Here is a 25,060-nt window from a genome sequence, read left to right as displayed (position 1 = left end):
TACATATCGGCCGGGCGCGGTGGCTCACACCTGTAATCCCAGCACTTTGGGAGGCCGAGGCAGGCAGATCACAAGGTCAGGAGATCGAGACCATCCTGGCTAACACGGTGAAACCCCGTCTCTACTAAAATACAAAAAATTAGCCGGGCGTGGTGGTGGGCACCTGTCATCCCAGCTACTCAGGAGGCTGAGGCAGGAGAATGGCATGAACCCAGGAGGCAGAGCTTGCAGTGAGCCAAGATCACGCCACTGCAATCCAGCCTGGGAGACAGAGCGAGACTCCGTCTCAAAAAAAAAGAAAAAGAATTATTTCATGTCAACAGCAAAGACAGCAAGGCAAAGTGGGTATGTACAGCAAGGCAAAGTGGGTATGTACAGCAAGGCAAAGTGGGTATGTACTGGTAGTTCTAGCTACTTGGGAGGATATGTTGGGAAGATCAACGCCAGCCTAGATAACGTAACGTAACATAACATAACATAACATAACATAACATAACATAACCATAACATAGCAACGTGGTGTCTAAAAAACAGACAGCCCAGTTAAAAAACGGGCAGGCCTGGCGCGATGGCTCACACCTGTAATCCCAGCACTTTGAGAGGCCGAGGTGGGCGGATCACTTGAGGTCAGGAGTTTGGGACCAGCCTGACCAACATGGAGAAACCCCATTTCTACTAAAAATACTAAATTAGCTGGGTGTGGTGGTGCATGCCTGTCATCTCAGCTACTCGGGAGGCTGAGGCAGGAGAATCGCTTGACCCCGGGAGCTGGAGATTGCGGTCAGCTGAGATAGTGCCACTGCACTCCAGCCTGGGCAACAAGAGTTAAACTCCATCTCAAAAAAAAAAAAAAAAGAAAATAGTTACAGGACTTGAATAGACATTTCAAAAAAGAATCACATGAAAAGATGCTTAACATCATTAGTCATTATGGGAATGCAAATCAAAAACACCAACTAGAATTATTTTTTTTAAAAAAGAGAAAAATAATGAGTGTTGGTGAGGATGTAGAAAAATTGGACCCTTGTACATGGCTGGTTAGAAGTGTAAAATGTTTCAGCCACTATAAAAAAACAGTCTGGCAGCTTCTCAGAAAGTTCAACATAGATTACTATATGACCGTGCAATTCTGCCCCCAAGTATATGCCCAAAAGAATTGAAAACAAGGTACTCCAACAAGTAAATGTACATACATGTTCATAATAGCACCACTACAAATAGATGAAAGTTAGAAACAGCTCCAATGTCTATCAGCAGATGAATGGATAAGCAAATTGAGGTATATACATACAATGGAATATTTTTCCACCATAAAACAGAATGAAGTATTAATAAGTGCTACAATGTGGGTTAGCTTTCTAAACTTTATGCCAAGTGAGGAAGCCAGACACAGTTGTCACATGTCATATAGTTCTGTTTGTATGAGATATTCAGGACAGACATAGAGACGATGCAGAGGGTGGGGTGGGGGGAAATGGGGCACTGTGGTACTGTTACTGGAAAGGGATCCAGATCTAAACCCCAAGAGAGGATTCTTGCATCTCGCGCAGGTGAGTACAAGTGAAAACAAGTTTATTAGAAAGTAAAGGAATAGGCCGAGCGCGGTGGCTCATGCTTGTAATCTCAGCACTTTGGGAGGCTGAGGCGGGTGGATCACCAGAGGTCAGGAGTTCGAGACCCTCCTGGCCAACATGTTGAAACCTCGTCTCTGCCAAAAATACAAAAATATTAGTTGGGTGTGGTTATAGGTGCCTGTAATTCCAGCTATTCGGGAGGCCGAAGCAGGAGAATCGCTTGAACCTAGGAGGCAAGCAGGTTGCAGTGAGCTGAGATCATGCCATTGCGCTCCAGCCTGGGCAACAAGAGTGAAATTCCATCTCAAAAAAAAAAAAAGGCCAGGCTTGGTGGGTCATGCCTGTAATCCCAGCAATTTGGGAGGCCAAGGCGGGCAGATCACCTGAGATCAGGAGTTCGAGAGCAGCCTGGCCAACATGGCAAAACCCCATCTCTACTAAAAGTACAAAAATTAGCCGGGCATGGTGGCAGGCGCCTGTAATCCCAGTTACTCAGGAGGTTGAGGAAGGAGAATTGCTTGAACCTGGGAGGCAGAGGTTGCAGTGCGCCGAGATCATGCCATTGCACTCCAGCCTGGGCAACAAGAGCGAGACTCCATCTCAAAAAAGGAATAAAGGAATGACTGCTCCATAGGCAGAGCAGTGTCATGGGCTGCTTGGCTGAGTATACTTACGGTATTTCTTGATTATATGCTAAACAAAGGGTTTTCTGGGAAAGGGGTGGGGAATTCCTGGAACTTAGGGTTCTTCCCCTTTTTAGACTATATAGGGTAACTTCCTGACATTGCCATGGCATTTGTAAACTGTCATGCATGGGTGGGAGTGTCTTTTAGCATGCTAATGCATTATAATTAGCATATAATGAGCAGTGAGGACCTCCAGTGGTCACTTTCATCACCATCTTGGTTTTGGCGGGTTTTGGCAGCTTCTTTACAGCATTGTTTTTATCAGTGGGGTCTTTGTGACCTGTATCTTGTGCTGACCTCCTATCATCCCGACTAAGAATGCCTAACCTCCTTGGATGCAGCCCAGCAGGTTTCAGCCTCATTTTACCCAACCCCTGTTCAAGATGGAGTCAAACAATTCTGACAGCACTACAGCTTTTTTTTTGGAGATGGAGTCTCCGTGTGTTGCCCAGGCTGGAGTGTAGTAGCGCAATCTTGGCTCACTGCAACCTCCACCTCTTGGGGTCAAGTGATTCTCCTGCCTCAGCCTTCCCAGTAGCTGGAATTACAGGCACCCACCACCACACCCAGCTAATTTTTTTTGTAGTTTTAGTAGAGATGGGGTTTTACCATGTTAGCCAGGCTGGTCTTGAACTCCTGATCTCAAGTGATTCACCCACCTCGACCTCCTAAAGTGCTGGGATTACAGGCGTGAGCCACCGGGCCTGGCCCGCAACACTACAACTTATAGGAGGAACAGGGGAGTAAAACAAAATAAGTTTCGAATTAGATTTTTAAAGGCTCAATTTTAAAGGATTAGATCAGAAAGTTGGACAAATGGGATGAGATGAAGGAAAAAATGGGAAATAAAAACAAATTATCATTAACCTAGCTGGGCCAGGTGGCATGTGCCTGTATAACCCCAGCTACTCAAGAGGCTGAGGTGGGAGGATCACCTGAGCCCAGGAGCTCGAATCCAGCCTGGACAACATAGTGAGATCCTTATCTCTTTAAAAAAAAAAAAAATGGTGTCGGCTGGGTGTGGTGTAATCATGCCTGTAATCCCAGCACTTTGGGAGGCCGAGGCGGGCAGATCATGAGGTCAGGAGATCGAGACCTGGCTAACATGGTGAAATTCTGTCTCTACACAAATACAAAAGAAATAGCTCGGCATGGTAGCAGGCACTTGTAGTCCCAGCTACTCGGGAGGCTGAGGCAGGAGAATGGCGTGAACCCAGGAGGCAGAGGTTGTAGTGAACCAAGATCGCACCACTGCACTCCAGCCTGGGCAACAGAGCGAGACTCCGTCTCAATTAAATAAATAAATAAATAACAACAAATTATCATTAACCTGTTTCAGCCAGGGGCTGGAGTTTAACATCAAGGTGAGTTCTCACATATTACATGCAAAACAGTGGCCCATGAATTTTTTTTTTTTTTTTTGGATTAGTTCAGAATTATGTTAAATCTTTTGAGACGAATAAAGCAAAATATTAGTAGCTAATTTCATTAAAGATCTTGAACATAAGTTAGTAAAATTAAGAAACAATGAATTTCATATGTTTTTAGAGGGAAGATTCACTCCTTTGGAAGTTGAATCTTCCCTCTAAATCTAAATCCCTCAGAGAATGTAGTATATAGGAGAAACTACAGTTAGCTAAACTATTTTTAGCTACTTGAGTTCAGTGCAGCAATAAGACAAAAAATGAATGCAAAATGTGTTTTGTGCTTATTAGGTCATAGTACAAATCGCTTGTAAAATGTACAGGGAATTTTTGTATACGTTGATTTGTCAATGGTGACTGATTTTTTTTTTTTTTACTTTGTTTCATTATTTGGTGGCCCTTTTGTCGCTTTAATATGTAATATTCTCTTAGTTTTGTTTTTGAGAAGATGGAGTTGCTCCATGTCAGATAGAAAAATGCCCATTCTTGCAAGAAAAGGGTTCTCTCTTTGATTGCAGATGATGAAAGCCATGAACAAGTCCAATGAGCATGTCCTGGCAGGAGGTGCCTGCTTCAATGAAAAGGCAGACTCTCATCTTGTGTGTGTGCAGAATGATGACGGAAACTATCAGACCCAGGCTATCAGTATTCACAATCAGCCCAGAAAAGGTGAGCATTTGAGCTGGTTGAGATTATGATAATGGAAAATTATACTGTATTTGGACAGTTAGATACCTCAGTCCCCTAACACTCACTTTCTAGATAGGTGACCACAAACAAATTAATTAACCTTTCCAACCATATTCTTCAGGATTATGTTGACTCCTCAAGTGGCCAGACTCAGAGTTGCAAATGGGATATCTGTTACTGAGGGAACTATTTTGAAAATATGCCTTTAGGAGGGAGGGATAGCATTAGGAGAAAGACCTAATGTAAATGACGAGTTGATGGGTGCAGCAAACCAACATGGCATGTGTATACTTATATAACAAACCTGTATGTTGTGCACATGTACCCTAGAACTTAAAGTATAATAATTTATAAAAAAAAAAAAAAGAAAGAAAAGTTGCCCTTAGGATATTGACAGGGCCAGCACTGGCATTTGAAGGCGAGACTGGGCCCCATAATGAGAGTATGTTTAGGTAAATTTGAAGCTTGTTAGATGACCATTCCCACAGAATGCTAATTAATTGACAGGATTCTGAAGGAAGGTTCAGGGCTATTCAGAATGTGGTCTCCACACCCCAGATTCGCTAATCAAAATTTGCATTTTAATGAGATCTCTGTGTGATTCAAGTGCACATTCGACTTTGAGAAGCATTGCTCAAGAGACATTACCTAAAGTGTTTTCTTAGGCTCTATGGTGTTAAAAACTGTTCACATGAAAACATAAGTCTTGCTTAATACATTTCATCTAAGAAACCCTGTGTTAGGCCAGCTGCGGTGGCTCATACCTATAATCCCAGCACTTTGGGAGGTCGAGGCAAGAGCATCATTTGAGCTAAGGAGTTCAAGACAAGCCTGGGCAACATAGCAAGACCCTGTCTCTAAAAAAAAAAAAAAAAAAAAAAATGAGCTGGGCATGGTGGCTCACACCTGTAATCTCAGCACTTTGGGAGGCTGAGGTGGATGGATCACCTAAGGTCTGGAGTTCGAGACTAGCCTAAACAACATGGGGAAACCACATCTTTTGTATTTGTAAAAATACAAAAAAGTTGGCTAGGCGTCATGGCGCATGCCTGTAATCCCAGCTACTTGGGAGGCTGAGGCAGGAGAATCGCTTGAATCCGGGAGACAGAGGTTGCAGTGAGCTAAGATTGTACCATTGCACTCCAGCCTGGGCAACAAGAGTGAAACTCCGTCTCAAAAAAAAAAAGAACAAACCCTGTGTTTTAAACAAGCTTAGACAGGCTTCTTTACTATGGGACTTTATAGATCCATTAACAAGGTGGTGTGTAATCTAATTTATCAAGAGGAAGATAGCTTCTAACTATTCCCAAGTTTATTTGAACCACAAGTCTTTTTTTCCTCAGAGTTTCTCCAAAGCCAGTGTTCCTTCGTATGTTTTGTGAAACACTTGTCTAGTAGGAATACAGTAGGTCACTGTCTTTAATATGTATCTATATAGATAGATATGAAATATGATATATCTATATATTCAGTGAGAGAGAGACAGAGACAGAGTCTCGCTCTGTCACCCAGCTAGAGTGCAGTAGTGCGATCGCAGCTCACTGCAACCTCTGCCTCCTGGATTGAAGCGTTTCTCTGCCTTGGCTTCCTGAGTAATCCTGGGATTACAGGCATGCATCACCACACCCAGCTAATTTTTATATTTTAAGTAGAGACAGGGTTTCACCATGTTGGCCAGGCTGGTCTCGAACTCTTGGCCTCAAGTGAATCCATCTGTCTCAGCTTCAGTGCTGGGATTACAGGCATGAGCCACCACAGCCAGCCAATATATTTTTAAAATCAGTTATTCAGTAAAGGTATAAAAGGTATTTAGCACAGGTATATTCAAATGCAGTATCCAAAATAAGGTAGGTGTTAAGGATACAATGCTCCTTATTAGTCATATTGTATCTAGAATATTCAAATAAGTTTTGTATATCATTAATGAAAATATAGTCATGGCCGGGCGCGGTGGCTCAAGCCTGTAATCCCAGCACTTTGGGAGGCCGAGACGGGTGGATCGCGAGGTCAGGAGATCGAGACCATCCTGGCTAACACGGCGAAACCCCGTCTCTACTAAAAAATACAAAAAAACTAGCCGGGCGAGTTGGCGGGTGCCTGTAGTCCCAGCTACTTGGGAGGCTGAGGCAGGAGAATGGCGTAAACCCGGGAGGCGGAGCTTGCATTGAGCTGAGATCCGGCCACTGCACTCCAGCCTGGGCGACAGAGCGAGACTCCGTCTCAAAAAAAAAAAAAAAAAAAAAAAAAAAATATAGTCATAAAACTAGAGGGTCTCCAGAGGATGATTCAATACCTGTGAGAAAGCTGGAGCCTAGGTCAAAGTAAGCCTTCTTGAATAAAGTATGAATGTTTAACCTGGAAAGGTAGAGATTAGAAGGGGATGAAAAAATAGCCATCTCAATTCTTACGGTGTTTTATTATGTGGAAATAAGGCTGAACTTCTGTATAGCTACAGAAGGCCAGAACCAGCACCAATGGGTGAAAGTAAGTAAGTAAATGAATGGATATGGCTGTGTTCCAATAAAATTTTGTTTACAAAAGCAGGCTGGAGGCCAAGCAGGCTATAGCTTGCCAACCCCTGACCTCAACCATTAAGACTCCTTTTCTTGTAAGATACTTGAATTCTTAATTAGAGGAAGAACAAAACAAAATGGAGGAGTATATCTTAAAACCTTGTTCCCAGAACTATTGTAAGCATCAGAATTATTGGTTACATGTTTATTGTGAAATACAGATTTGATTTTTTTATTTAATTTTCTGTATGATGGTGGTTGAAATTCTCAACTTCTGAATATTTCATTATTGTTCTCAATCCCTCCAGCTTAGGGTCTGTCTTACTAAACTATTTCTATTGCTGTTTTAGTGACTGGTGCCAGTTTCTTTGTGTTCAGTGGCGCTCTGAAATCCTCTTCTGGATACCTTGCCAAGTCCAGTATTGTGGAAGGTAAGGAATGAATTTGTTCAGTCCTTATAATAAGGATTGAACTTATGTACATAAAGGGAATCCTTTACACTTCTGCTGTAGATGTCTGACTCCTGTTTATTCAGTAGCATCTCTTCAGCAAATTAAAACTGCCATGAGAGTGCTTAGTTCTCTAAAGAAAGGAGTAAGTGGCAGGAATACCATGTGACAATGACATTAAAACTAGGAGATGGCCTTTCAGAGCTCTGGGATAAGGTACCTGAGGGCATGTAGTCTGAGTTCAAATGTATCATTGGGTGGAAATATTAATATGTAAGTGTGTAGATGAAAGTCAGTCTCTCCTGTCCACAAGAATGCTGTTGTCATCATTTGGAGTGCAAAATGGGATGTGCTGGCTGCTAGTTTGCTATAATTAGACATGACAGACATGTTGACAAAAGTTAATTAAACTAAAGGCTAATTGGCACACCGTTTATTTTCTTTGTTGGTTATTCATTGTGTTTTGATCTGGTTACTCTTATTTCATAACAGCTGGCTTAAAACAACCATTTTATCGTGCTTGCTTATCCTCTAGATCAGGAATCTTGACAGGGCAATGCAGGGATGGTTTAACCCTGCTTCATGATGTTTGGAGTCTTAGTTGGGATGACTTGAAGTTCTCTGATGACTGGGAGCTAGAATTATATGAAGGTTTGTTCACACATACATCTGAGGCCTGGCCTGGGATGATTTAAAGACTAGGAGTGGTGACTGGCGTACTTCCGTGGGGACCCCTTAACATGGCTTGGTAGCCTTGGGATAGTTGGACTTCTTACATGGTGGTTCAGGACTCCAAACATGAATGTTCTAGCAAGAAGGTGGAAGCTGCATTGCCTTTTGTGACCCATCCTTTAAAGTTATATTGTGTCATTTCCACCATACTCTGGTGTTGGAAAAAGGGAGGGGAATTACACTTCACTTCTACATGGGAGAATGGGAAGATAGCATTGTAGAAAAATAAGATGGGAGATATGGCCATTTATGGAAAATGTAGTCTGCCTTACATGATGACAGGTTTTCATTATTACAGTAGCTCACTCCAAAGCTCTGTGTAAAAACAGTCCTTTCTTAGGCTGGATGCAATGGCTCATGCCTGTAATCCCAGCACTTTGGGAGGCTGAGGAGGGCAGATCACTTGAGGTCAGGAGTTCGAGACCAGCCTGGCCGACATGGTGAAACCCCATCTCAAGTAAAAATACAAAAAAAACAGCCCAGCGTGGTGGCACATGCCTGTAATCCCTGCACTTGCGAGGCTGAGGCAGGAGAATCGCTTGAACCTGGGAAGCAGGGAAGCAAAGGTTGCAGTGAGCTGAGATCGCGCCATTGCACTCCAGCCTGGGCAACAGAAAAGCCAGGTGTGGTGGCTCACACCTGTAATCCCAGCACTTTGGGAGGCTGAGGTGGGCAGATCACGAGGTCAGGAGATTGAAACCATCCTGGCTAACACGGTGAAACCCCGTCTCTACTAAAAATACAAAAAATTAGATGGGCGTGATGGCCGGCACCTGTAGTCCCAGCTACTCGGGAGGCTGAGGCAGGAGAATGGCGTGAACCTGGGAGGCAGAGCTCGCAGTGAGCCGAGATCACAACACTGTGCTCCAGCCTGGGCGACAGAGCGAGACTCTGTCTTGGGGAAAAAAAAGGCCTTTCTTAGGGCTGGATTCCAGTGTGTTGATTGAAATACATAGATAATCTTACATATATTTATAGATACTGGCTTTGGTCTTCTTTTGGTAAATTTAATAAAACAGTGAGTGAAACACAGAGTGCACTATTTTACAACAAAAATTTACAACTCTGACTACAAAACAGAAACATGCCGTTAATAAATTGTTACAAAGTCTAAGAGGTTTTTGGGTTGTTGTTTTTTTTTTTTTTCTGTTTTTTGAGATGGAGTCTTACTTGTAGCTCAGGCTGGAGTACAGTGGCACAATCTTGGCTCATTGCAACTTCTACCTCAAGTGATTCTCCTGTCTCAGCCTCCTGAGTAGCTGAAATAACAGTTGTGCACCAACACGCCCAGCTAATGTTTTTGTATTTTTAGTAGAGATGGGGTTCCACCATGTTGGTCAGGCTGGTGTTGAGCTCCTGACCTCAAATGATCCACCAGGCTCAGCCTCCCAAAGTGCTGGGATTACAGGCATGAGCCACCATACCCAGCCTAAGAAAGGACTGTTTTCTTAAAATCTAGGAGTTAAAAGTCATTTGGTCTAAAGCAACTAGTTAAAGCCTATATGATCAAGTGTTGACTATAGTTGAAATTGTGACTTCACAAGGTGATTTTAAAATACCCCTTAAATGTTGTTAAATGATAAAATGAACTGGGCATGGTGGCATATGCCTATAGTACCAGCTACTTGGGAGGCTGAGGTGGGAGGACCCTGTGAGGCCAGGAGCTTGAGGCTGCAGTGCACTATGATTGTCCCTGTGAATAGCCACTGTGCTCCAACCTGGGCAGTCGTTTCTTTAAAAAAAAAAAAGAAGATAAATTGACCTGACACAGATCCTTACCAATTCAAAGCAGCATGTTAAAAATTATGTGTTTATGTGTCTGGGTTGGTAATTTCTTGGGTCTTGCATTTCATTTTTGTGTTTCAGTGGAGCAATTGGCTGCCTGTTTATGAAATTTTTATTGAGACTCTTTAGAAATTATTTCATTGTGTGTCAATGAAGCAGAGTAATTGCTCAGCATGTGACAACTTTTACTCTCAATTTCAGTGTTTGCCTTCAACTCAGGTAGGTAGCAGCTGAAAAAGTTACCATCTGTTAGTTATCTGATAGCCCATATGAAACTCGGTGGTAGATTTGCCTTATTTGCTAGTCAATAAATGGATTTATCTCCAAGCCCACTACTATAATTTATTCAGTGATTTATTTAGAAACATTTATGGGGCATTCACTCTATGCCAGGCAGTCATAGTAAGGTGAGAGAGATGGAGATGCAAACAAATAAATATGATCAGAGGATGATAAATGCAGGAGTGAAAATAGGAACAAAATGTTCAGTGTGTCCAGAAGAAGGTGACTGTTTTTAAGTTTTCCCCTTAAGTAGTCTCAGGAGAAATTCTTAGCTGTGTCTGAAGTGAAATCAACTTAGTTGTGTTTGAAGTGAAATCAACTAGCAAGTGTTTTAATCTTGGCATTGCTTTTCACAACACTTTCAGTAAGAGGTTCAGCTCAAAGAGCAAACCTCTGTATCAGTCAGCTTTGGAAAGCAGAGCAAAGATTTACATTTAACTCGGAGGGATTTGCTAGATGCCAGGTGCTGTGTTTCATTTGCCTCTCCTTTGGCTTTGTATTGATTGCTAGATGGCGTTATGGTCCAGATTACTGCAGAGAACATGGATTCCTTGAGGCAGGCACTGCGAGAGATGAAGGACTTCACCATCACCTGTGGGAAGGCGGATGCGGAGGATCCCCAGGAGCACATCCACATCCAGTGGGTGGATGATGACAAGAACGTTAGCAAGGGGTAAATGCAGTACATGTCCCCCCTTGTGGCTTTTAGTTATAGGTTAGGCTCTGGGTTTTGTCTGCTGTCTACATTGGTGTTTTATAGCTTTACTGAAAGCCCTGCCTAAGAAAGACTGCTTTGTATGCTTAACATATAATTTTAAATTTCTGGTTTTGTAAGTTAGTTTCTGAAGGAGTTTCCGTATGTATTTTTGAGAGGAATGTAAGTAGAGGGGTTGATAAAACAAAAGAGTCCCTCTATAGTTATTGAGATAACAGTAATACCTGAGCCTTTTAAGATTTACAACACATTTTTGCCAACATTGTTTTGTTTGATATAATAACAGGTGTTAACATTTCCATTCTATAAATGAGTAAACAAGTACCAAAAGGCTAAGTGACTTTTCAGGTCTACAAAGCTAGGAAGTGATAAGACTAGCTCTTAAAACCACCTTCTTGGGCTTCAAATTCTATATTCTTTCTCAGTGTTCGACAACTCTATTCTAATGGTTCAAGCCAAAACCTTGGAGACATCTTTGACACTTTTCTTTCCCCTCACCCCTTTCTTTTTCTCATACCCAGACATTCAGGGACAAGCTGGAAAACATTGCATTTATACATTACAAACTGAACTTTGTATCCTTTCTCAAAGGATTTTACACAACAAAGGGTGCTCTTTTTTTTTTTTTTTTTTGTTAAAAAATTTTTTTTGATGAATTAGAAATTAAACTTAAATTCAAGTAATTTTGACTAAATGAAGTGAATGCCTGATACTGAAGTTTAAGTTAGATTCGACTTTTAATACATAGAGATTTAGCCTGGTGTCGTGGCTCATGCCTGTAATCCCAGCACTTTGGGAGGCCGAGGCAGGTGGATCACCTGAGGTTGGGAGTTCAAGACCAGCCTGACCAACATGGAGAAACCTCATCTCTACTAAAAATACAAAATTAGCTGGGCATAGTGGCACATGCCTGTAATCCCAGCTACTCAGGAGGCTGAGGCAGGAGACTCACTTGAATTGGGAGGCAGAGGTTTCGGTGAGCCGAGATCATGCCATTGCACTCCGGCCTGGGCAACAAGAGCGAAACTCTGTCTCAAGAGAAAAAAAAAATACATAGAGATTCAAGAACATAAACAGGTTTGAAAATTGTTAGGGAAAGTTTAGAATCTTTGTGCCAATTATTTTGAAATCTAATCAGAATGAATGTGTATCTCCACATATTTATACTTGTTGTATTTCAGGGAGGAAATGACTGTCAGTAGTGGCCTTTCTGTTTAGGAATCTAGGAGTGATAATTTAGCACTAAAGGAAATGTGTTATGACAGATACATAGATACTTGTTTATACCAGCACTGTCATAAGTAGCAACTTGGTCAAATAATTCCTTTTTCTTTTTTTTTTTTTCTTGGAGACAGAATCTCACTCTGTAGCCCAGGCAGGAGTACAGTGGTGCGAGCTCGGCTCACTGCAACCTCCGCCTCCCAGGTTCAAGTGATTCTCATGCCTCAGCCTGCCCAGTAGCTGGGATTATAGGCGTGTACCACTATTGGCTGGCTAATTTTTTGTATTTTAGTAGAGGTGGGGTTTTGCCATGTTGCTGATGTTGGTCTCGAACTCCTGAGCTCACACAGTCCTCCCACCTCAGCCTCCCAAAGTGCTGGGATTACAGGTGTGAGCCACCATGCCCAGTAAATGATTCTTAATAAATATTTATTAGACTCCTAAGTTCCAAGCAGTGGATCAGTAATGGGAATATAAGCACATACAGGTGAATATATCATATTCCCTCCCCTTCAGAAGTTCATTTGTAAGTCAGGTATGCAAACATGAAGAATATATCATGACGAGTATCATTACAGTCAGGAGCAGAGTGAAAATAAGATTCTTGAGTGGGTGACCATGCATTCACTGAAAGAAGGAATACTGGAAGAAGAGCAGGTTTGATTAATCAATTTCTTTACGTTAAAGAGAACTAGCTCCTGGAAAAATGATTCCTTTTTGCATGTGTATTCTTTGAATTATTGCAGTGCATAAATCCTTTCCCAAGAGTTCAGTTCATGTACATTTTTATACAGTGGCTTCTTCTTGCTATGATGTGCTGCACAGGTGTGTTCAGCAGGGTACCCAGTGTAATTAGCAGGAAGACTTCTGCAGCAAAATGTGATAGGAAAAATGGCTTTTCTAACTTCAAGAGCCGCTTCTGTCTTTCCTTTGCCTCTATTTTAGTGTCGTAAGTCCTATAGATGGGAAGTCCATGGAGACTATAACAAATGTGAAGATATTCCATGGATCAGAATATAAAGCAAATGGAAAAGTCATCAGATGGACAGAGGTAAGGAAATGAAACTTGGTATACTTGACCCACTTTGAGCACAACTTTTTGCTAGGCCGAGAGCCACATTCAGGGTTGACTCTGTAGGATAAGAAAAAAATATCTCTATGGCCCTTGCACTTGTGGCGACGGGAGTCTTCCAGACGTCGCGCGGATCACGACTTCTCAGCAAGACTCGACGACCATCCTGCTAACCCACCAACCCCGCTCTCTAAAAATAACAAAAACTAGCAGGTGAGGGTGGCGGGCACCTGTACCCCCAACTACTCGGAAGGCTGAGCAGAGAATGGCGTGAACCCGTCAGGAGGCGGAGCCTTGCAGTGGGAGCTGAAGATCGGCCACTGCACTCCAGCCTGGGTGAACAGAGCTAGGGCTCCGTCTCAAAAAAAAAAAAAAAAAAAACGAAAAAAATATCTCTGAGAAAAATCTGTCCTCATTTACATTTATACCCAATTCCCCCTGATCTATCTGAAATTACCAGGAAGAAATGCTGCCAGTTGCAGCCTGCACCCGTCTGATGTATACTCCTTCCTGTGAACTAACTTTTAGAGATTTCTTTGCATTGGAACTCAAGTACATCTCTGAATGGTACATTCCATCTCTGCTGTATTCTTCAGAAAGCTGGGTCAGTTATTCTGCACTTATAAACTATCTTAGATAACACGACAGTTTTTAAAAAACAGACTTATTTCACTAATAAGAAAACTAGGCCAGGCACAGTGGCTCACACCTGTAATCGCAGCATTTTGGGAGGCTGAGGTAGGTGGATCACTTGAAGTCAGGAATTCAAGACCAGCCTGGGTAACATGGTGAAACCCCTTACCCACTAAAAATACAAAACTTAGCTGAGGCGTGGTGGTGCATGCGTGTAGTCCCAGCTGCTTGAGAGGCTGAGGCATGGGAATTGCTTGAACCCGGGAGGCAGAGGTTACAGTGAGCCGAGATCATGCCACTGCACTCCATCCAGCCTGGGCAACAGAGCAAGACTCTGTCTCAAAAAAAAAACAAAAAACAAAAAAAAACAAAAAAAACAAACTAGGCCGGGCACGGTGGCTCATGCCTGTAATCCAGCACTTTGGGAGGCCAACGTGAGCAGATCACCTGAGGTCTGGAGTTTGAGACCAGCCTGACCAACATGGAGAAACCCCATCTCTACTAAAAATAAAAATTAGCTGGGAGTGGTGGTGCATGCCTGTAATCCCAGCTACTCAGGAGGCTGAGGCGGGAGAATCGCTTGAACCTGGGAGGCGGTGGTTGTGGTGAGCTGAGGTCGTGCCATTGCACTCCCGCCTGGGCAACAAGAGCGAAACTCCGTCTCCAATAACAAACAAAAAAACAAAACTAAAGCTCAGAGACAAATTAACTTGCTCAAGATTACAAGGCAAATAAATAATGATAAAATCCTGATTAAAATCCAGATCTGGCCAACTCCTAAGCTCTTTCCCACTATTAATTTGTTCCTTGAAAGCTGTATTAGAGGCTCACTTGCAAATGAGAGGAGCAGGGCAGTGACCCTTTTTTGTATGTACATATCATATAGATCAGAAAGTTTATTCTCTTCATCCCCAAGAGGTCTGAGAAAAAATAAAATTTGAAAAAAATTTAAAAAGTTCTCAATGAGTAAATAGGTAGAGCTTAGATTCCTTTATTACTTTGGAACCTCATGTATGCTAATTTGTAAAAGATTAAATTGTAAGATCTCTAGGATTCTTTTCAGCTTTGAAACTCTTACATTTAAAAAAAGAAAAATTCTGTGACTTCTAGCTTTTCCATTTCACACAAAAGGAAACAGACCCAGGGTTGTTAAATCTCTTACTCAGGTTCACATGGCTGGTTCCTGATAGCAGAGATGAGACCTGGTTCTCCAGTTCTGAGCAGCTGTCCTAAGGGACTCATCCTGCATAACAGTCTCCATGATTTCATATGCAGCCAAGGGCTTTTAGTTGCTTGCTATGTAATGATTTGTCCCTTTGACACATTTTGAGCAGCGCAGAGTCTGGAACGTGTAAAACACTTTATGGCTTACAAAGCAGTTTGACCTCTGTTCCCTCCTTTTTGCTCCCCAGTAGCAGTGAGGTAGGCAAGCTACCCATCCTAAGATGCAAATGAGAAAACAGGCTCAGACAGGTCATGTGACTGTAACTTTGTGACTAATGTTGGTTAATGGCAGAGCAGGGGCCAGTGCTCAGGTCTCCTGACTCCCACTCTGTCACTTCATGCCACCACTCTCCAATGCATCCAGGTACAGGGCTTCGGAGCTGCCTCCTTTGTAGTGCTCTCCGTGTAAGCTCATTATGGAACAGTAAGCTAGGAGTAGCTATATAGAAACATCATGTATTTGCATTTCTGTATCTTTTATATTTTTGCCTTTTTTTTTTTTTTTTTTGAGATGGAGTCTCTCGCTCTTGTTGCCCAGGCTAGAGTGCAATGGTGTGATCTCGGCTCACTGCAACCTCCGCCTCCCGGGTTCAGGCGCTTCTCCTGCCTCAGCCTCCTGAGTAGCTGGGACTACAGGCATGTGCCACCACGCCCGGCTAACTTTTGTATTTTTAGTAGAGACAGGGTTTCACCATGTTGGCCTGGCTGGTCTCAAACTCCTGACCTTGTGATCCACCCGCCTCAGCCTCCCAAAGTACTGGGATTACAGGTGTGAGCCACTGTGCCTGGTCTTATATTTTGCCTTTATACAGTTTTATCTTCACAATAACCAGAGAAGTCAGGTGCTTTCCACTTTACAGAGACAAATTAATTTTTTTATTTTTATTTTTTGGAGACGGAGTCCCACTCTGTCGCCCAGGCTGGAGTGCAGTGGCGCGATCTTGGCTCCCTGCAAGCTCCACCTCCCAGGTTCATGCCATTCTCCTGCTTCAGCCTCCCGAGCAGCTGGGACCATAGGCGCTGCAACCACATCTGGCTGCTGGGATTACAGGTGTAAGCCACTGCGCCCAGCCAAGGCAAATTAATTATTAAGAAGTCCTCAGCCCAGCCAGCATGCTGAAACCCCGTCTCTACTAAAAATACAAAAATTGTCTGGCTTGGTGGCAGGCTCCTGTAATCCTAGCTACTCGGGAAGCTGAGGCAGGAGAATTGCTTGAACCTGGGAGGCAGAGGTTGCAGTGAGCCGAGATTGCGCCACTGCACTCTAGCCTGGGCAACAGAGCAAGACTATCTCAAAAAAAAAAGAAAAAAAAGAAGTCCTTTGGACCAGGTGCAGTGGCTCACACCTGTAATCCTAGCACTTTAGGAGGCTGAGGCAGGGGGATCACCTGAGGTCAGGAGTTTGAGACCAACCTGGCCAACATGGTGAAACCCCATCTCCACTAAAAATATGAAAATTAGCTGGGTGTGGTGGTGTGCACTTGTAGTCCCACTTACTCGGGAGGTTGAGGCAGGAGAATTGCTGGAACCTGGGAGGTGGAGGTTGTAATGAGCCAAGATCGTGCCACCGCACTCCAGCCTGGGTAGTGGGCAACAGAGTGAGACTCCATCTCAAAAAAAATAAAGTAAGTCCTTTGGGCCAGGTACAGTGGTTCATGCCTGTAATTCCAGCTCTTTGGGAGGCCAAGGCGGACAGATCACCTGAGGTCAGGAGTTCGAGACCAGCCTGGCCAACATGGTGAAACCCCATCTCTACTAAAAATACAAAAATTAGCCGGGCATGGCAGCACATGCCTGTAATCCCAGCTATTTGGGAGGCTGAAGCAGGAGAATCACTTGAATCCAGGAGGTGGAGGTTGCAGTGGGCAGAGGTCATGCCACTGCACTCCAGCCTGGTGACAGAGCGAGACTTTGTTTCAAAAAAAAAAAAAAAAAAAAGTCCTCTAACTTCCTTTAGTCCTCTGACTAAGGGACTTGCTCGTGACCCTTCCTCTATGGTGCTAGGACTTGGGTCATCAGTTCCAAGTGTGTTCCACTTCTGCCTGTGCACAGTGCAGTGCATGGCTCTGTGTGGGCATGCTGACACAGCTCCCGCCTCTGCAGTGGCGGGGCTGTGTGGTGCAAAAAGCTCTGCAATAAAAGGCTCAGATGCTAGTCTCAGCCCGGCTCTTCCTCTGTCTCTTAAGTTCTTCTGTCCCCTTGAGCCAGTCAGTTCCCTTCTAAGAGTAATTGTAAAATAAAGCAGCTGGGTCACATCATCTATAAGGGCCATTCTCTTAGACTTAAGATCATTTTCTAGGTAAATTGTCCACATATAGGGATTACCTTTTAGTGGCATACAATGCAAAATGGAGGCCTTTTGTAGTTCTGAGAATGTGCCATTGCAACCGTGGAGGCTTGCAGGGAGTTAGGCAGGCTTCTGCTGCCATTTTGTGGATACAGAGATGGAGAGACGGATTGTTTTTTTTAGGTGGAAGACATAAATGCCCAACTTTTCCTGGCCCAGGGACTTTATGGTGTCCTGTTCCTGTCATGTCTTCTTGCAGATCTTGGAGAATCAGGGTACTCATATACAGTGAGCTAATCTACTTCTCCCAAAATCTAGGTACAAGTTTAAAAGTCTCTTTTGTTTGGGGAACAGGTGTTTTTCCTAGAAAACGATGACCAGCACAATTGCCTCAGTGATCCTGCAGATCATAGTAGATTGACTGAGCATGTTGCCAAAGCTTTTTGCCTTGCTCTTTGTCCTCACCTGAAGCTTCTGAAGGAAGATGGAATGACCAAACTGGGACTACGTGTGACACTTGACTCAGATCAGGTACGACGTCTTCCGCAGCTTTTAAAGCTGGCCTTGGGCAACATCTGTATTTCTGACATGTGAGTTTTTTTGCATCACCCTAGAGAGCTTAATTCTCCGACCTTCTGGCCTGACCAGATACAGTGTTCTGGCCCTCTCTTTAATAGTACTATACCCACATGTGATGCTTGGTCAGATTCTCTCAGAACCATTTGAACTGTGGCTTCTTTACCTGCATGGCTTACCAAGGAGCTGGTTTCCTTCTTAGTGTGGGATAAAGAGGGGAACATGTGGTAGGACCTGCCAGTTCCTGCCTTGATGTTTACAAATTGCCAGACCTCTGTTCCCTCAACCCTTTAACTTCGAGTCACTTAGAACTTGGGTGTAGACTCAGCTTGATCACCCTTCCCCCTGAGTGTTAATTCTGCCCAGCAAGCTGCTTCTGGCTTGAGTGCTTATGAGGAGAAACTGGTTCCCGAGCACAGGGTTGTGCCATTATCAGGGAATGATGAAAGGTTGTGTCTGGCCCCAGTTCCTAACTAGTCATCAATCAACAAATATTTATTTTCTACCTAACGGCTTGCCCAGTGCTATACTCATGAAGTATTCTGGTCCTGTCTCAAATGACATTGATAATTCGGCTGGAGGGAATTACCTCACGTAAAACAAAGAAAACGCATTTTTTTCTGCTAAATATGTGAGCCTCTTGAGGGCAGGGCCCTGTTACATTCGTCTTTGGATCCCTGCGTTTGTAGGTGCTCAGAAGATGGTGCATGAATGAACAGATGGATACAAGAACAAATATTCAGTTCCTACTATGTTAGGGAGCTGTACATTGTACATTTCTCATTTTAATTTTCACAACCAAAGCTTAAGGTGTTATTTCTGATACTCCATACCTTTTTATGCACCTCTCCCCTTCCCCAGAAAACTAAGACCATAACAGGTTAAGTGGCTTACCCAGTGCCTCATGGTTGTCAAGTGGTCAGGAGGAGTAAACAACAGGATAAGTGACAATCCAGAAAAGAGGATAAATTTGTATTCACTGCCATATGTCTAGCCTATGGCCAAAAAGGACATCTCCTTTTCTGCTCAGCCTCCTTGCCCTCAGCCCTAGAGAGGCCTCTGTTCAGTAACCTCTCCTCCTTTTCTCTCTGTGGTATAGGTTGGCTATCAAGCAGGGAGCAATGGCCAGCCCCTTCCCTCGCAGTACATGAATGATCTGGACAGCGCCTTGGTGCCGGTGATCCATGGAGGGGCCTGCCAGCTCAGTGAGGGCCCTGTCGCCATGGAACTCATCTTTTATATTCTGGAAAACATCGCATAAACAGAGAAGACTTCATTTTTTTCTGTTCAGACTTGTTGCAACAGCAGTCATACCCAAATCATTTGCACTTTAAAACTGGAAGATTAAGCTTTTGTTAACACTATTAATGGGGTGGGGAATAGGGTGGGAGTGGGGGTTTGGGAGACGGGTGGGAAAGGGTGGTTAGGGGGACAGATGTTCCATAATTCTAAGTCTTCTATGCATTGTCCGCCAAGAAGATCTGGGCAGCTTCTGTTCCTGCACAACAGTTACGCTATCCTCGCAGCTAATCCCCTTCTGTTACTGTTTAGACAAGAATTCCGCTCCTCTCTCAAGATTTACTTATGGTCATGTGCTCAGAAATGCTCAAATGGGTACAACCATCACCAAGGGTGGGATGGGGAGGGCAGAAGGGAAATAAAATATGAAGCATCCATTCTTGCACTCTTTATACAGCATTGGTATGAAAAGGATAATTCCCCACTGATCTTGTCCCAGTTACATCACAGCTGTTTATCAAGTAGAAGTCACACTTAGATTTTTGTGTTTACCAGATTGTTCATTGAAGTGAATCGAAGACTCAAGGGCTTAATCTACTCTTCTAGTTTCGGAAGGGCAACTCAGCGTAAATGTCATTTGGAGAGCAGAGCTGAGTTCAGGATTGCTGGCGATCTGCCTGTGTGGATGGCAGGTATTCAACTGGGTATTTCTGTGAATGCTGATGGAATACACCCAGGATGTTTTTAGTTATAAATACTGGAAGAATTTAAAAATACATTTTATTGAGAAATAATTTAAACTTCTAGGAAAGTTGCAAGTACAAAAAAACCCATGCATACTACCCAGATTCCCCTCTTGTTCACTTATTAACATTTTGCCCCATTTGATTTGTCAGGGTTTCTCTCTCCCTTTCTCCTTCTCCATAAAAAAATTGAGGCATTTGAGAGTAAATTGCATACATCATAGGCCTTTACTCCTAAATGCTTATTTCCTAAAAATAAGGACATTCTCTTATACAACTGTAGGACACTTCTCTACTTCAAACATTGATTTGATACTTTAACCTGGCATCTGCCCAGTGATCTTCGTAGCATTTTTCCCCTCCAGTAAACCTTCCAGTATAGAATCAGATGTGGCTATGGCTGTCATGACTCGTCTTGATCTTTTATGTCATTGATACGTATTTTTTTGAGACAGTCTTGCTCTGTCACCCAGGCTGGAGTGCAGTGGCGCGATCTCGGCTCGCTGCAACCTCCGCCCCCCAGGTTGAAGCGATTCTCCTGCCTCAGCCTCTGGTGTAGTTGGGATTACAGACGCCTGCCACCACCCCCAGATAATTTTTTTGTATTTTTAGTAGAGACAGGGTTTCACCATGTTGGCCAGGCCTGACCTCAAGTGATCCACTATCCTCTGTCTCCCAACTCCTGACCTCAAGTGATCCACCATCCTCTGCCTCCAAAACTGCTAGGATTACAGGCGTGACCCACCGTGCTCAGCCTCATTGATATTTTTGGTGAATGCCCCCCCACCCCCACCCTGTTTTTTTTTTTTTAACAGAAAACAACTCAGTTTGATGTTTCCTTACATTTAGAATCAGGTTATGTGTTTTTGCCCAGAATGACTTGCCCAGAATACCCATCTGCTCCCTCATTGACAGTGGTAAATTTTGATCACTTGGTCAAGGTGTTGTCCAGCTTCTCTGTATATCCCCCCACCTGGAACTTATAACCAGTATATATAGACTTTCAGACCATGCAAATATCTTGCCTATGAAAGTGTCCCCTTAAATTAGTATGCATTGATGTTCGTTACCTGCACTGATCTTTTACTATGATGTTTGCAAAATGATTTTCCAATTCTAGCACATTCTCCACCTTTACAGGTTGCACTTGGTAGTCGACTATAAGCAGAAGCCCTTCCTTCCTAATTTATTTATTCACTTAATTATCATTATACACTCATAGACTGTTTTTTGTTTTGTTTTGAAACAGTGTCTCACTCTGTCATCCATGCTGGAATGCAGTGTCACAATCTTAGCTCACTGCAGCCTCAAACTTCTGGGCTCAAGCAGTCCACCCACCTTGGCCTCCCAAAGTGCTGGGATTACAGGCATGAGCCACCAAGCCTGGCCTTTTTCAGTGGTTCCAATTCATTATTTTGGTACACAAATGGTCTCAGCTTTAGCTAGACAAGAGACCTTTCAAGCTGGCTCCTACATCCTGGTGACATGCTTTTTTGTTTTTGAGCACTTCTTTTTTATTTCTATCCTAACAAGATGCTTCAGGCTTATCTTGTGGTTACCCTACCCTAGCCCTGGAATCAGCCATTTCTGCAAGGAGCTCTGGCTTCTTTTAATGGGAGTGGTATTAGAAACCAAAATCTGGTTTATCCATGATGTGTGATGCACTCTGACCTTTTTCTGTTTCATTAAAAAATTATTTTGGTCTTAGACCAAATGGATTCCACAACACACATTTTGAAAATACTGCTTTAGGGCAATGTACTCCATTGTCACTGGCATCTTCTGAAAGTCAAGGCTAAACTAGTTTTTCTGCAGTTATTAGCACAGCTCCAAGAATTCCCTGGAAACTAGCGCAGGCCTCTGGGACAGCGACAGGCTGCTCCCCAGTGGCTAGTGCTGGGTTTAGCATGAGGCAACAGCAGGCTGTGGAGCTGTTTGCAGCGGCAGCTGTTTTCCAGAGGCCTAACGGCCTGGTCTGTAAAATGTCTGTGTAGGTTCATCCTGCTCTCTGAGGTGGGAGCTTATAGTTGACATCTGCCTCTCCAAAGGTTTTACCAATGGTGGCTGCACAGAACTCTTACTGTGACCTTTCCCACAGGCTCAGAGGTACTCAGAGCTTCTAAGGGGGAAGCTTAGCCCACACAGCAGTAGCTTATCAGGGCCAAGCCCTGGGAACCGCTACCTCCAAACCTGACAAGAACAGGAAGCACCTGTTAACAGGGGCAGCTTATTTTTGGTCTAATAGCCAGCTTTGTCTGAACATACCTCAAAAGTTTGGAACTTCTACAGGGACTGGTCCTGTTTTCCTGTGGTTTATCCTCCTGCTTGCCATAGTACTTACTACTTCTGGCTCAGTGCAAGCTTTTAAATTCTCCCACTAAGGACAAACTCTGGCCCTCAGATCCTTTCTCAGCGGCATCAAATGTCCTCTGTGTTTAGTGAAATCATTTGTGGAATTGGGCATAAAAGAGCCAATGCTAGTTAATTGTTTTCCTTGTTTATCCTTGCTTTTATACAATGTATATTGTAAGAATTATATAAAGCAAGGGACTGAACCACCACATTTCAAAATAGGCAAATTTTCTGGATTGTAAATTTAAAGATTGAGATACTGCAATCTTTCTGTACTGAAAAGGAATAGAGTTGTCATTCTGGTAATTTATTAAATTTTTAAGAATTATTAAATGCTTACCATTTAATAATAATTAATTTAATAATTCTGTAAATTCCCCACGTCTTGTCTTCCCCCAGCCACAGTGGTTCCTGAACACTGGTGGGCCCAAGATTTTCAGGTAATTTACCTCTAGATAGGTCACCTGGGAAATAATTTATGCATTTAACACATTTCAAACAACAATCAACCTGCTGAACATTGTTTCTGGAATTAGCAAGTTTGTAATTTTTTTTTTTTTTTTTTTTTGTGAGACAGAGTTTTGCTCTTGTTCCCCAGGCTGGAGTGCAATGGCACTATCTTGGCTCACTGCAACCTCCGCCTCCCAAGTTCAAGTGATTCTCCAGCCTCAGCCTGCAGAGTATCGGGGATTAGATTACAGTCATACGCCACCATGCCCAGCTAATTTTGTATTTTTAGTAGAGATGGGGTTTCACATTGGTCAAGTTGGTCTCGAACTCCTGACCTCAGGTGATCTGCCCTCCTTGGCCTCCCGAAGTGTTAGGATTACAGGTGTGAGCCACCTTGCCTGGCTGGTTTCTATTTTTATAATGCTAAAATAATAATAATGGCAAGGGGGATTCAGGGATTGTATGTAGTCAGAAGGGCTAAGGAGTAGGGAGAAATGATGTCATTTTAAAGCGTGGGCAGCTGAGGCAGAGAAGAAACAAATCCATCCATGGAGCTGACCCAGGTGCAAGCTCCCAGGATCTGCCAGTCTCAGTTGCATGGTTTCATCCTGAAAGCAGCTGCCCTTACTTAAGGGACAGTCTTTTGGGAGCTGCCCATGGAAAACAAGGCGTCAAAATCCAGAAGCAACAATGCAAGTTTCAGAATGGTGCTATGAGAAAGGAAAAATGTTAGAGCCACAGGAGTTTGCCCTTTAATTGTAAGTAAGACTTCTTGATTCTAAAAAATTTCCGTAGTTCATTCAACTCGCTAATTCAGAAGAAAGCGTGCATTGCATGAGATCAAATAACTGAAAATTTTAAAATGATTTGGGTTGTAGCTGGCTCCCAGCTGCAGGTGAGTCACTAATCTACAATGTTTGGTTACTGTATTTGTGTTTGTTTTGAGACAGAGTCTTGCTCTGTCACCCAGGCTGGAGTGCATTGGTACAATCTAGGCTCACTGCAACCTGTTTCCTGGGCTCCAGCAATTCTTGTGTCTCAGCCTCCCTAGTAGCTGGGATTACAGGCGCCGGCCACCATGTCCAGCTAATTTTTGTTTTTAGTGGAGACGGAGTTTCTCCATGTTGGCCAGGCTGGTCTTGAATTCCTGACCTCAGGTGATCCACCTGCCTCAGCTTTTCAAAGTGGTAGGATTACAGGCGTGAGCCACCGTGTCTGGCGTGGTTACTGTATGTGGATAAATCTCAGGACAAGATGAGGCTGGGACAGGCTCCTCCCACAACAGTGACACATGCATGCCTTTGGTTACAACAAAGGCCTTTTAAGAACTTCAGTCTCCAAGTCTGGTGGGAGGCTTTGTCTTGCTTCCTCAGCCTGGAGGTTCTGTTTTGAAAGAGCAGAGAAGCAGACTGAAATTGAATGGGTTGCAAAGGAGAAACTTTGGAGCCATAGAAAACTTTTTATGTATCAAAATAGGCCATTTCCAGCAGAGGCCTGAATTTAGAAACTCCTAGGGCTGGCTGGAACTTTAGAGGATAACCACAGTGGTCCCTAACCCTCTTAGGAAGCACTGGGTTGGATACACACCCTAAGGGGAGTAGGAGTAGGTTGGGTCAGGAACCCTTCCAGCCACTTTTCTTTGCTCTATAGGTTATGAAGGCTAACCACCCTCCTTTTCATTCTAGATTATTACTGTGTTGCATACACGTGACCGCAATTAAGTGTTAAATCTCACATCTGTGGAAGTTTTGATAGCTCATTTCTGATAAGATTGGCCAGCCAGGTGCAGGTGCCGGCGGTGGGCGCCTGTAATCCCAGCTACTCAGGCGCCTGATGCAGGAGAATTGCTTGAATCTGGGAGGCGGGGGTTGCAGCGAGCCGAGATCGTGCCACTGCACTCCAGCCTGGACGACAGAGATACTCCGTCTCAAAAAAAGGCCAGAGGGCTCCTGGGGAAAAAAGTCACTTGTGTGTGGTTCCTGCTCTGTGACCCACTAAAAGCTCTGCTTTTAAGGGCAAGGAAGCATGGTCCAGCCCTGTTATCCCCCAAAAGGACACACACACAAAGCTCAGTTCTTGAGCTGTGCTTAGGCAATACTATAGTGATCAGTAAGCTGAATGTATTTGCTTCACTTCTAACCTTTTTTAAAAGTGATCTTGAGGAATGCTTTGTTGATCTTGAATTAATGCTTCAAAAAGGGGGGGGGGAAGATGGGGTATTTCTAAGAAATGTAGAACATTTCAGTTTTGAATATTAAATCTATTACAACTACAGACCCCTTCATAGTCTCCATCCATTCAAAAAAAACAAAGCCAAAGGAGAATTTCTTGGAAAAAACTAAGGAAGCCCCCCAGGTAACCAGCTGAAGAGGAAAGGCTTTCCCTGCCCTCAAGAGGGAAGCCACAGCAGCCG

At 43.5% G+C, this 25,060-nt stretch overlaps 1 protein-coding gene across 1 annotated transcript in view; it reads left to right on the top strand.

Moving 5' to 3' along the window:
• ZFYVE9 (zinc finger FYVE-type containing 9) overlaps positions 1–19,547 on the top strand; it is a 203,943-nt gene extending 184,396 nt beyond the window's left edge. Inside the window, exons 13-18 of the mRNA XM_017874503.1 lie at positions 4,203–4,353; positions 7,238–7,318; positions 10,646–10,808; positions 13,017–13,122; positions 17,642–17,818; positions 18,963–19,547. Of these exons, the coding sequence (XP_017729992.1) occupies positions 4,203–4,353; positions 7,238–7,318; positions 10,646–10,808; positions 13,017–13,122; positions 17,642–17,818; positions 18,963–19,124 (840 nt within the window). The 3' untranslated portion in view covers positions 19,125–19,547. The remainder of the gene's footprint in view (positions 1–4,202; positions 4,354–7,237; positions 7,319–10,645; positions 10,809–13,016; positions 13,123–17,641; positions 17,819–18,962) is intronic.
• Positions 19,548–25,060: the final 5,513 nt, after the last annotated feature.

Source organism: Rhinopithecus bieti, unplaced genomic scaffold, assembly GCF_001698545.2.
Source record: "Rhinopithecus bieti isolate Rb0 unplaced genomic scaffold, ASM169854v2 scaffold_7684, whole genome shotgun sequence".
Taxonomy (NCBI): domain Eukaryota; kingdom Metazoa; phylum Chordata; class Mammalia; order Primates; family Cercopithecidae; genus Rhinopithecus; species Rhinopithecus bieti.
The sequence above is the reverse complement of the archived record's forward strand: the minus strand, read 5'-3'. Positions and strand labels throughout refer to the sequence as shown.